The sequence below is a fragment of the Pezoporus wallicus genome, unplaced genomic scaffold (assembly GCF_028554395.1).
Source record: "Pezoporus wallicus isolate ANWC-B61680 ecotype Strahan unplaced genomic scaffold, APGP_CSIRO_Pwel_v1 contig_9942, whole genome shotgun sequence".
NCBI lineage: Eukaryota > Metazoa > Chordata > Aves > Psittaciformes > Psittacidae > Pezoporus > Pezoporus wallicus.
In genome coordinates this window covers 560,824-573,936 of record NW_026641239.1, presented here as the reverse complement: position 1 = coordinate 573,936, position 13,113 = coordinate 560,824, and the positions used below count along the sequence as shown (strand labels likewise).

The 13,113-nt window shown below is 44.1% G+C and overlaps 1 protein-coding gene across 8 annotated transcripts in view; it reads left to right on the top strand.

Annotated features, from left to right (window-relative positions):
• KDM2B (lysine demethylase 2B) overlaps positions 1-13,113 on the top strand; it is a 118,312-nt gene that overhangs the window by 25,749 nt on the left and 79,450 nt on the right. For 7 of the 8 annotated variants that reach the window (XM_057422641.1, XM_057422639.1, XM_057422642.1 and 4 more), the window contains 2 exons: positions 6,439-6,617; positions 9,166-9,272. In XM_057422641.1, the coding sequence (XP_057278624.1) occupies positions 6,439-6,617; positions 9,166-9,272 (286 nt within the window). Of the gene's footprint in view, positions 1-6,438; positions 6,618-7,390; positions 7,567-9,165; positions 9,273-13,113 lie in introns of those variants that run through there. The other variant, XM_057422647.1, reaches the window with a different exon arrangement.

Below are 13,113 nucleotides of genomic sequence, written 5' to 3'. Positions count from 1 at the left end.
GTATTGAAGACTTCCAGAGGATGTCGCTTCACTTAACCCACACTGGGTTTGTGCCCCTTAAATAGCCTCTTGTTCAAGAAGAAAAGCTCCAGTCTGCAACCTTGGAAGGGGATGTTAGGGCTGCGGTTTGGTGTCCCTGAACATTCCCCACAGCAGCTCCTGCTGCTGGATGCACATCCCTTCCCCTGAAGCTGTGGAACTGTGCTGAGGAGCAGGCAGAGAGCTGGCCCTGCTTAAAAACATTATTTAAGCCTCACTGGTTTCTGGAGTATTGGTGACCAGTTTGTGTCATGACACCAGGCCCTAGGGCAGAGAGAGGTTAAAACTTACCCAGTGTTCCAATAGACTGGAAACAGAAACTTGTCCCTCTGATTCCAGTCCTGCTCTCTGGTGCCAGGCTCATCTTTTTGTCATCTAAAATGCCAGTTTTTGCTACTGCTGCCTATTATATGCTGGGTAAAGCATCTCTTGCCTATGCTACCCACTGCATCTAACAACTTGCTTGTTTTTGTCACACCAATGAAGTGTAAATTGGTGTCCTGTTCATTCTCTTTCTTCCTTCCCTACTTCTGGCATTGCTCTCCTGTCTCCTTCCTGTGCGCTGGCACGGGCTTTGCTCTCTTTTGCAGTAAGGTGGTTCAGAGAGTTGAACTGCAGAAAACTCAGTGTCCTCCTCCATAGCAGAGAGGTTGGGGGACAAATAGATGTGTATATTTCTTAATGCTTGTTTAGCTCTCAGCACTAACCAATGCTGCGCGGACACACGATTGATGTAGCCTTCTACCTCTTGTCATGAGGTTCCCCTGAGGAGCTGTGCGTGAGAAGAGTGCCTGGTGAGTGAGCCTTGATCCATGATAATGTGCATAGAATAAACAAAAAGAAGGTATTTGATCCTCTCTCTTTATGCTTTTTGGGGGGAGCTCTTAGAAATAAAACTGAAGTATTACAATACTGAGTTGCCTATGTTTAGCATGTCCGCTGACTTGCCATTTTGGAAGTAGAACCAGTCCTATTTTTAGAGCTGAGCTTCCTGTCTGAGCTCTCTTTAAGTCTGTCCTTTGCTTAACACAGTCAAACTCTTTAAAAACAACCCCAACTTGGTTAAAGTGGGACAGTTTTGCTAAAAACAGTCATGTTGTGCCTGGATATAAACAGCAGAAAATGTGCTTTGAACGAGTGTTCTGATGAAAATTCAACCCCTCAAAGGAAGGTATTTCCATGATGTCAAAACATGAAAGTGAAACTGAACTGATGTGTTGATGTGGTCATGGTCATCTCAAAGCCTCTGTCTGCAAGTGGATGTAAAAAGGAGTTGTCCACGTGGGGGAATGAACCAGAGCAGCTATTTTAGAATAGCTCCCTGCAGACAAACTGTTCTTATGCAATCAGCATCGTCTGCTTTAACTCATCCATACTAGGAAAGAGAAGTCTATCTGGAGGAATAGCACCCAACATGCTGGCTATTGCATTGGAGCTGTTACGCTTTAGTATCATAATTTACTTTAATCCAAAATGACCTTCAAGTGTAGCTATCCCTTTACCTAAAAATATATATCAATATCTGCATGTTTGGAGGCCTGATGTAATCACAGCTATGTACATCTTGACGTGTCCTCATTAAAGTGTAGACACTAGGTGTGTGGTGGTGTTGCCAGCCCTGTATGGGACCAGTCTAGATGAAAAGAGAGCTGGAGGATTGCTGGTGGAATTCAGGCATTAACTGGTAACATGAATAGGAGTTGAGGCTCTTCTTCCATTTCCTAAGTGCCAAGTATCAGACGAATCAAGGCCATAGTGTTTCTCATTATGGGCTGCTGCTGACATTTCAGGAGGGCAGAAGGGCAAAGGGAAGAAGCATTCTATGGGGTGAAGCAGTCCTTCCCTCCCAGTTCTGGCTGTTCCATCCCTGCTTGTGCTGTTTCTTGATCCCGACATCCTTCTCCTTGTCCAGCTTTGGTGCATGCGCTACCCCTCAGTGAGCTGATCCAGCCCAGACTGTCAGCAAAAAACTAGAAAAACAGGAAAAGGAACATGTTTTCCTGCTATCTTTGGAATCCCCATTTGCTTGCCCCAAAGTTGGAGGAATGTTAGAGTCAAAGTGAGAGGTCAGAGCCTGCACAGCCAGGACAGGGGAGGTGAGACCTTTGAGGAGCAGGGAGCTTTTGAATCATCTCAGCCATGTCCCAGATCTTTCCTTGATGGTGAGGTGTGCTCCATCCCTGGGAGCTGGACCCTGGGTTGCAGGCTGGGCTTTGTCATGCATTGCCAGATGCCCCAGGCACAGCTACGCTCTTCTTTCCACTGTGGATATTACTGGTGGAGGCACAACAAAGTAGAGCTTGGAATTCACCATGTAAATAAGGTTGGAAACCCCAAAATTGTCCTTTCCTTGTTGGGGTGTTGTTCTGTGCCAGAGGCAGCTTCCCTAAAATGGGAATGGATTACACTGATTGAACCAATGCTCCTTTGAACTGCTATTGCCGGATTAACATGTCACTTAAAACCATTTAATTTCTATGGGATTTGCAGTGCCCAAAGATGCTCTTGACAGTGGAGAATGCAATTCTACTATAAAATGCTATTAATGTGAAATTATTTAGTTTTTATAACATTTTTCCTCTATTTTATCTGTTACTGTTAAATATATTTTATGTTCAGATGCTTTAGGAAACAGTCAATGGTCTTAAAACAGATTTGACAGATAAATAAAACATGAGATATTCAACAAAATTCTATCCCTTCCCACTTCCTTTACAACTTTTATTCGCTTTCTTTCTGTGCTTGTTCCTTGTGTGCCAGCTCTGTCTTTGCAGCTGCCTGGAGCATGCCTAGACTATAGGTTAATGCATTTGGATACTGTATAAAAATGTAAAGTCAAGCGTTTATTTGTATATGGATTTTCCCCCCCATGTGGTTTTCACTGGCTGAAGTTTCAAAGTCACTGAAAATTAGAGTTTGTTTTGGGTAGATGTAAGGATACAAATTGATTCTGTAGAATGTCACTAAACCCCATGATTTGTCCTGAGCCTCTTGCTTTAGTCCTGTGGTATTAAGGCTTAAGACTTTTTGCTGGCTTATGCTCTTCCTGTGGACATGCTTGAAATACTTTGCCTTTTGTTGCATGAAAACAACTGATACCATGGGCTATTGCAGTTTGGCAGGTTTATACCGAATGATAAAGCTGCAGGCACCAAAGAGGGGGAAAGGTACACGTCAGGTCCTGCTGGCTTTACATCTCCATGAGAAGGAAGTAATTTAGCCCGCCGAAAAGGCTGCACTGTGTAGCCAGTGTGGGGTGTGCTGGGGAGCTGTGGGGCAGATACCTGGGTGAGGGGTGTAATGAGGAAAGGAGCTGGATGGCTTGGGCACCTTCCACTAGAGCAGCTTGCTCCAAGCCCGTGTCCAACCTGGCCTTGAGCACTGCCAGAGATGGGGCAGCCACAGCTTCTCTGGGCACCCTGTGCCAGCGCCTCAGCACCCTCACAGGGAAGAGCTTCTGCCTAAGAGCTCATCTCAGTCTCCCCTCTGCCAGGTTAAAGCCATTCCCCTTGGCCTGTCCCTGCAGGCCCTTTTCCAAAGCACCTCTCCAGGTTTCTTGTAGCCCCTTTAGGCACTCTAAGCTGCTCTAAGGTCTTCCCTGAGTCTTCTCCAGGCTGAACAAGTGTTGGAGCTGGACTCTTGTTTCCCTCTGTTCTTCTGTGCCCTCTTGTGGATCTGGGAGCCATGGTATTGGTCCATGTCAGTGTATTGGTATGTGTCTGTCTTAACTTAGCTTGTTCTTACCCTGGGTCTGAAATGCAAGGAATGTTGTGAATAGCTCCACTTACTCTGATCCATGTCCCCTGCCAGTTAGTATGGGATAGCATAATGGTCTCCTGTGGATAGTGGGAGAATATGTGCCTTCCAGATCTTTCCATGTCAGGGAATGGGATGTGCTACTTTGGAGTTTGGTAGCCTGGATAATGCAAGTCAGAAGCTGTAGGCAGTGACTCTGCTCAAATAATTTCTCCTCCAGATGTTCATTTCTATATAAAAATGAATGCTGTTGCAGCATACAGCGATATAATCTGTTAAAACCTTTACAGCATCTTCATCACTAGGCCTCTAATAAAGGGAACAGATATTGTGGGTATGCTGTTCCCTCCCTTCATTTTACTGTAGATTTTACTAATGTGTGGGCTGGAGTAACTTGATTGTTTTTAAGGTTTCAAATGAAGCACAGTTCTTAAGTAGCTCTTCCTGATTGATCTTGTTTTCCAGCTTACATCTCTGCAACTGATTCTATTCCACTTGTCAAAGGTGGCACTAGCTTGTTTCTTAGTTACTGTCTTTGTGATCCTTTGGGCATTTACTTGTGCTTGATAAGAAGCAGTAGAAGAGGGAGGATGTTTCTTCTTTAGGCTGTAAAATCCCCTCCAGCATCACCACTTTGCCTCTGAGTGACATCTGTTGCAGAAGAAACAGTGCCTCCTAATCCTGCGCTGTCCAGGTGTTCTCAAGTCCAGAGTTATATTGGAGAAAGATCCTGGGAAGCCAAGGATGCAGGGTGCACTGAAGCTTCTTCCCATGTCAGTAGTAAGAGATGCCCTTTGCCAGTTAGGGATCCAGGTGTGAGAAAAACAGCCCCTCAAATTACTCTTTAATTTGGAAGTCAAGAGACTATCAATTCAGATCTCAGCTCTTCTGCCCGTGATTGATAATCGTGTGCATTTAACAAACCTGCTATTGAACTGGGCCTCACGCTTTTAATTCTTCAAGTAACTACTGATTTTTCTCTCAGAAAGGGTAATGGAGGCTGTACCGGGTCGCTGAGATCAAGCCTGGACGGGGCTATGGCAGATCCCAGCCTCTGCCACGCAGTCCTTCAGAGACAACTTTTCATTATCTGTGTGCTTAACGCCTCTGGGCTGTGGCTGCTGCTCTGATCCCCAGGCAGAAATCAGCCTGAGTTTTATCCTGTTTAACAGGACTTCACCTCAGTTGCTAATCTGTTCAGTTGACAAAAGTCTATTCCCCCACTGTAATAACGTTAAAAACCCCAACAACAAACAGCCCTAACCCCACACTGGATTTCATGTGTGTTGTTTCAAACATGCAAATACCTAATTTAAGGACTCTGGTGCTGCATCACACATAACTGAACTTTCTCCGAGTCCTGCCTCAAGGTGGCAACACGAGGACCAGTCCCGAGCTCAGACCAAGGATGAAATCCTGTTCTCTAGCCTTGTAGGTTAGAGTTTGATTGATGGGCCAGTGGGACTGGGCCACGTTTACACTGTATGAATTCTTGTTTTCGACTACAAAGCTTTATGGTCTTGAGTTCCTTTCCAGAATCATTATCACATCTGTCACTGTCATTGCTATCTGTGGCTAAGGATGGTTCTAATGGAGTGATGCAATCCAAACTCTCATTCTTGCTGCAATACTGCTCCCAAGCACACAATAGCCCGGGTGCTGCAATTATTAATAACTCCCTCTGATGGCCTGTATCTTCCCTCCATTTTGCTTTAATGCCATTTATTTTGCACTATTTCTTCAGCAGTGAAACTGGTTTTGAAGTGATTTTTTGGAAGCGTTGTGAGTTTGTTTGCTGGAATCCTTCTCTCCTGGAAATGAGACTTGTCCCTCATGGGCTCCTGTTTGCTTGCACACAAATGAACTGCTAATTAGGGTGATGAAATCGCTGGGAGAGGTGAAACCTTCCAGTTGGCCAAAGAGAAGGTGGTGGATTAATCTGTGTAAAGCTAAAGGCTGGGACTAAAACTGGTGTTCAACATTCTGGTGCTAATGAGACTTGTATGTCTGCCACTCGAGAAGCTGAAAGTATGTCCTGTAGTGTTTGTTGAGAGATCCAAAGTGGGGGCTCACTCTTCTATGGCATTTAGTGCTTTATTCTCCACTGATGATGGCTGGAATGGAGGATACTCAGCAATCTGTATAAGGTGTGCAGCAGTTTATAGCATCTGGTGCTGTGAGGCAGTTTGCTCTTTATGGAATAAATTTTTGTACATGAGTAAAAGCATCTTGAGAGGCATATGGATGTTTAGAAAATTGCAGAGTATGATTTGGAGAGCTATTTGTCTTGTATGCCCCCTGCTACCGTATTATATCACTGCTTTATAGTTTTTAATGTACTTCTGCTCATGCCAATTCGTGTAAAGGAGAAAACTACTCTCTTCATCTCTGTGAAGCAGTGAGACACCGCATGATTTGTTCAGTGGCATATTGGGCAAAAAGGGCAGCCCCAAGTTAGTTCCCTGCTCACTGTTTGAGCTGCTCAGGACATGTAGAGGGGCTGATGCTGGTCCCTCATCCTCCTCTAATAACAGGCTCCCTGCAGTCCTTGAAAATGTATACATATAATATATAAATATATATATATATATATAAAAATGAAGCCAAGGCAGATGTTTAGAGACTGTCTGTGCGTGTTTGCAGGAAGCCGGCGGATAGTGGACGTGATGGATGTGAACACACAGAAGGGTGTCGAAATGAGCATGTCTCAATTTGTGAGGTACTATGAAACACCAGAGGCCCAGCGTGAAAAGCTCTACAATGTCATCAGCCTGGAGTTCAGCCACACGAAGCTGGAGAACATTGTCAAGCGCCCCAATGTGGTAAGAGATCCTGTGGTGATGGTTTATTCTCAGCTTCTTCCCTTTCACAAGTTGCTTTGTAACAATAAAACATAGAGTTTAAACAAGGTGTGATGTGAAGTACCTGTAACTCCTCTCCGCTTAGTAGTAGGATCTCATTTTTATCCAAGTAGAGAGCTGGTCTCCTTGACAGTGGAACTCACTTTACAGGAATTAGGTATCTGATGAGCTCTTAATCATGCAACTTGCACAGATACCCAGTTCCTCTCAAGGTGCTTTGGGGAAATTCCATCCAAAAATGAAATACCTCTTTATTGTTTTTCCTTCTCTAAGAAAGCTTAAATTATCGTGAAGCTTAAATTCCTCATATATGAACCTGCTATAACTAAAAAATGTTCAGGGGGGTCCAGAACAAAAAAGTCGAAATCCTATGTATCAAGTGTAGAAATCTATACCCAGTTAAATCAGCACAATCACTGCTGTGTCAGAACTGGCAGTGTCAGAGGAGGAGGGTAGATTTGTACACATTTTTTAAGGTAGAGGGCTCTGTGATTTTGTTTCCCAATGGAGCCACTGGCAGTGAAACAGTGGTATTATTGATAAAGAAGATTTCATTTATCAGTAATGTGCCCATATATAGGTGAGTATTAGAGCATCAACTCAGTAACACACAGTGATGGAGGGAATAGCATTGGTATTTCAGAGTGTCTTCTCAGGACACTCAGCAGAGAATCTGGGGCATTATGTTCTGATCACAAACTGAATCCTAAGCATGTATTTTGACATTTGTGCAGGTTTGTGCTGTCATTCAGACATTAGTGGGCAGTTAGGAAGTGCTCTGGAGAGTTTCTGGTGCTCAGCTGATTCCAATTGTCCCAAGCACATCATGCTCAGTGAGCTTGTAAAACAGCTGTGCAAATTTCCTGGGTGCTCACAACTGAAAATTGCAGCTAGGTACCTGTCACCACATGTAAGTGAATACTTCATATTGATTTAATATGGCCTGAGTTGCACAATCATTTGTTAACCCAGGGATATTTGGATCTCCATCTCTTGATTGAGAGATCTGAATTCACATTATGTACTTGGGAATAGAAGAGAGGGTGCTGGGGAAGTGGGTGCTGAGAGGAAGTGCAGTACATAAAGCCACATACCAGTCAAATCTATATTTGTATAAATGGTTCCCTTGAATTCTGCAGAGCTCTTTGAGCCCATGTAAGGCAGAAATACTTGATTTATCTTCCCTGTTGTGTAAAGACCATGGGTTGCAATATCAGGATGTGGGAATTGTTTCAGAATCAGGGCAGTAACCATCAAATTTGTATTCACATACAACCATGATATTCATGGAATTGGTCCTATTTCTACTGGCTGCATTATCTCCTTTTGCCTCTTCTCAAATACCCTGTCTTATCAACACCACCTGATAGAGAATAGCTAGGGGTCAGCCCCAATCTGCAAGAGTTCCATGTGTTAATTGCCCTATCATGAAAACCCTCTGGGGATACAAAGAGTTGAGTTGACTCATACAAATAACATTCTTGGGTGGGCCTTTAAAAAGATTTGGCGATCAAGGGGGTAAGTGGGGTGCTGCCTATCACTTCTTCATGCTTGCTGCAGACAGACAGAGGACAGCTTTGTCAACAAACGCCTAGGATAGGTCTTGCAGTCCGTACTGACCCACTGGTGGAGGTTCACTCACACATCCCAGTGTCTTGAGCTGGGTCGGGATGTACAGCCACACAGTGGCCAAACCCAGCACTACAGCCTGCTTTGGACTTTCCAAATTGACCGGTGTTTCCCCGTTTCGAAACCTGGCCCATGTGATCCGTTTGCATAACCAGAAGGGAATGTTGGGGTATCTAGGACAGGCTCCACCATAAAATAGACCAAAGAATGAGTCACAGGCTTGTCCTTGCTGTGCCTGTGATGGACAGGTTGCAGTTCATGTTCTGGCACCCAGTGCAGGAGCTGTTTCAATGTCCCTGAACAATCTTCAGTTTCCACCTCTTCCTCACCTTGCTGACAGTGTGTTTCCAGTTTCTCAGCTCTCACTGGTTTCTCCTATCCACACTTCCTAAAAGTCTGGCCTTTGGACAAGAACTTTGATGAATTTTATCCCTAAGTGATGAAGGAAGCACACAATAAGCAATAATGTAATTACTCAAACCAGAATTTGGCCAGAACGATGGTGTTAATGTTCCTTGAAATGTAAGATATTTGGAACAGTGTGATGTCTTTTATGTTTGTATTTTAACATTTATAAATGCAATTTCTAGGCTGTTGGCTAAAAAAATGCATTCGAATGCAGAGAGCAGGTGATGCTGCAAGAGAAAGTGCTCACAGGTGCCCATAGGACAGAATTTGTGCCACTTTTGACTGCATTACTCTGGATTACAAAGGGCTGAGGGGTGGTGATGAGGTGCTGTACCTCAACAAGTTGCACCTGTTGAGCATCAAGGTTCTTGCTGTCTGTGAGCATCTGTTGCTGCATCGTTAGTTTTGGCCAATGGGAGTGGGTCTTACCATGTGTTCAGTAACTAACAGTTGATTCTGGTGGGGCTTTCAGGTGGACTTAGTTGACTGGGTGGACAACGTGTGGCCACAGCATTTGAAGGAGAGGCAGACGGACGCTACCAATGCAATTTCAGAGATGAAATACCCCAAAGTGAAAAAGTAAGTTTGTTTATGTCTGTTAAAAGCTCTACTCTTGACCCCCTTGACTAATTCATTTTGCAGTTTGCTGAATATAATCTTTAATCCAATCTCTTTGCAAAGTGTATTTTCATCTTTCAGTTCACGCAGTGTAGTCAAAGTCCTCCTGTAGGCTTTGGGTTCCTTCCCAGGTTCTAGGCTGAAATGTAAAGATGATTTGTGAGATGTACTTGAAGTCTGTGTTTAATAGGTGTGTGTCTCCCCAGAAACCCTGTCACTGCCCTTCATGCCAGTTTACTTTTCTGTTGACTTTTTCACCTGCAAGCTCCAGCATTGGACTGACTCTATAGGTTGTGGTTCTTGCTTTGGAGGCAGGTTTGTGGCTAAACACAAGAGCAGTTTGTCCTGTTTCTGCATCTCTAGTTTCTGAGCAAGTTACGCTGGCATTACCTCACCTCATTGTTTCTTCTGTTTGAGTGTCTTCCTTTAAACTTTTTATAAAGTGATTGGGAAAAGGAACTATTTGGGGGGGCCTCAAAATGTTCACTGTCATTTTCATATGAATTAGTACAACTCAGGTAGGGGTTACTGTTAATGATATAACAGCTACTGACCTGTATGACTGATGCACACAACATAATCCTTGAAGCCCTTTACTGCTGTTTCTGTTTTAGAAGCATTTTCTATTGGCCAAACCTAATGCTGGCGGCATCCCAGGCTCTGCTGCTGAACCAACCTCTGGTGTTTTGCAAATGGCTCAGAGCTCTTTCCAAACTGCAGTGTCTAAAATAGACTGGTACTAACATATACAAAGGAGCGTGCAGTCAGAAACCGAGATGCAGCATTTACTCTTGTTCTGTAAAAGTAACATTTTGGGAGGTAAAGGTAATAATAGCAGAGCCTTTGTGGCAGGCACCACGGGGAAGCCTGGTCCTATGACGTGTGCAGTACCATTGATTTTAGTGGAAGCTAAAGATACTCTATTGTTCTGAAAAGAGTAAGGTGCTTGTTAGGGTAACTAGATATGGATGGGAGTGCCAAGTCTCACATGTGTGTTTTGAAATGTCCTAAGTGACTTGCCTAAGGTCACCCAATGGCAGAGCAGAAAACAGAATCCAGGCAACTTGCTTCCCAAATGGTTAGTCTACTAAATGACTTTATTTATAATCTGCTAGAGCTAAGAAACTGGGTGATGATTCAGGGATTGTACAAAGAAAGAAGTAAAGAAAACGATCCCTTTCCTAGAGCAGGCACAGTCCAGATGCTGGCAAAAAAAAAGTAGCAAGTAAACAAAGCAAGGCAGAGATGGTTTAAAGGATAAGGTAGCGACACGACTAACAGAATCTAGCAGAGAAAGCAGAGTATATTCTTGCAGTTCACTACTTGCATCATGTAATGCCAGATGGTAGGTTTCAAAGAGGGAATTTAGAGAAGTAGCAATTCAACAGATTTTAACATGGGAGCTTTTTGCATGTGTGGAGGATGGCCTGGTAGAAAGGAAGAAGATGTCTGATGAAGAAGCAGACAGAGCCATTGAGGTTGCTGTCACTGGCAAAGTGAAGGTGGAGGTTGACAGCTTGATAAACTAGTCTATGTGATAGGTAGAGAGAAGCTAAACAGTGAAAGACTGTGAGCACTTGAAATGTGGAATGGAGTTTGATGTGGGAAAAGGAGTTGTGGAGTCAATCCATGCATCAAGCATGAAAAGCAAGGGTGATGTGGCTGGAGGATGAGGATGTTGCTAGTGAGCATCATCTGGTATAAAGACTAGAGAAAGCTGATTTGCAGCACTGTTGACGCAAACGCCTCATCAGTCTGAAGGAGCAACAAAGGTAAAACCAGTAACAAACACTGGTAGTCTAGTTACACAAGAGAAGTTGTACAGGGTCAGGACAAAGATCCATGGCGCTTGGTAACCTGACTGCTGTTGAGTGCTGTCATAGATGCCCTGGGAGGAGTATAAGAATGTTGTGAGCATAAAATGATGCCTTATCTTAAAATTATCTTCTGAACTTTCACTGTCTGCAGCTCAGGCAGGGGCTGTCCTGAGGTGGAAGTGGTTTCTGTGTGCTTAGCAGCTCTCAAGAGATGTCTCTTTCATTAACTTGTCCAGTTTAAATAGGAACTCCTTAAGAGATTAGCTTTCTCCACCTTTGGAAATTCAGATTGGCCCTTTTCTGTATAGACAGTAGTCCCAGGGTATAAGCCCTTATTAAAGAGATCATATTCAATTGTGGAGCTAAATGTCAGTGCTATCATTTGTTCCATGCTGCCTGTTCTTTTATGTGAATTGTCAATATCCATACACTTTATTAATGACTGTTGCTGCTCAGAACTGGGATTGTTTCATTTCATTCTTGTTCTCGGCATTCTCGTAATGCGTGGAGTTTGCAGCATGCGATCCCCACCATTCCCGTGTTCCCTCCAAACAAAAAGCACTCCAGCGAGCGCGTTGCAGTTTTGCAGACACAGATGGCATTACCAGACACAAATGTCTGTCTTGGCTCCTGCACGTCAAGTTCCGTGCTGGGAGTGAAGTTAGAGAACGCTCCATCTGCTGCGCTGCTTCGGTTACCAGGAGCACTGCGCACGCTGGAGGCTGCCCTGGCTTTCACTTGGACCTGCACCATTAACTACTTCTAAAAACTATGGGTAATGAGGTTCTTTTTCAGTCTGTAAGTAAATGACAACATACCTACTAGGAGCCTTGGAGGATTGAATTAAGTGGGGAAACAGTTTATGTCCAAAATAGGTAAAACTGTCCAAGTGATACCTCTCACAAACAGTAAAACAACATGAGAAATTAAGGGGATGGCAAGTTGAGGTTGTAGTGTTCAAACTTCAAACTGGGATAAGTTGGCACTGCCCCTGAAAGAACAGTCCATGCCCACGTTGTCCCATCCTCGTGGCTAGGGTACGCCATGGTGCAACTGCAGAGTAAACTGGACTGGGGACTGATCTGGCTGAAACCCGACTCAGAAATAAAGAAAAATTGGGTCCTTTTCAGGCCATCCAAACCACCACATGGCTGCATAAATGCTTGTGCCAACCACAGGGCAGTGCAGGAGTGTGGAAAAAAACATAGCAATGGGATGGAGGAAGCCTCCCTCTTTCACATCCCTGGGTGCAAGTTCCTGCAAAGGGCCTCACAGACATGGGAGCCTATTTGAGAGTGGGCAGGATGCTGTGTAACCATGAGCCAGGGCAGGAGGAAAGGGCGGTGTGGTTGTAATGTCAGCTTTTATGGGCAGAAGCTTGTTATATCGCCTCAGATGCCTGTGGAACTGCAAATCCTAAAGGCAGGAAACTGAACCAGGCTCAGAACTGCTTCCTTTCATCATGGTGCACCTTAACCATTTTCAGGTAGCTCAAAACAACCTCAGACTTAGTTTTCTGGTTAAATTCAACCAGGACTGAAGCAGTCTGGATTCAGCTGAGCCTGAATCTGGACACGGCTGAACCTGAACCAACCAAAACCACCCCCAGAAGTGCTGATTTGATTTCTCATTAGCTGATAGCCTGCTGAAATTATCCGCTTTATTAGGTTTTGTGTTTGTAGCCTTGCAAGATTATTTGCAAAGCAGTGGCATAGCTACTGTGCCAGGACACAACTGCAATAGAAATAGTAACAGGCACTTTATGTTTGTGCTCTGGACCAAATGAAACCAAAGTCTCAGTCCCTGCAACACCCTTTTTGCCTGCAAAACTTCCTATTACTTAAAGTAGCTAAGCATGACTATAATAGGTCTTTATATTGCTGCTGTTCTTCAGTTAAGGGTGGGGAATCTGGTATGGAACCTAACTGTTCATGAAAGGATGCTGTGCTGTTACCATATACTCAGCCCTATTTCCCCTTCCTAGG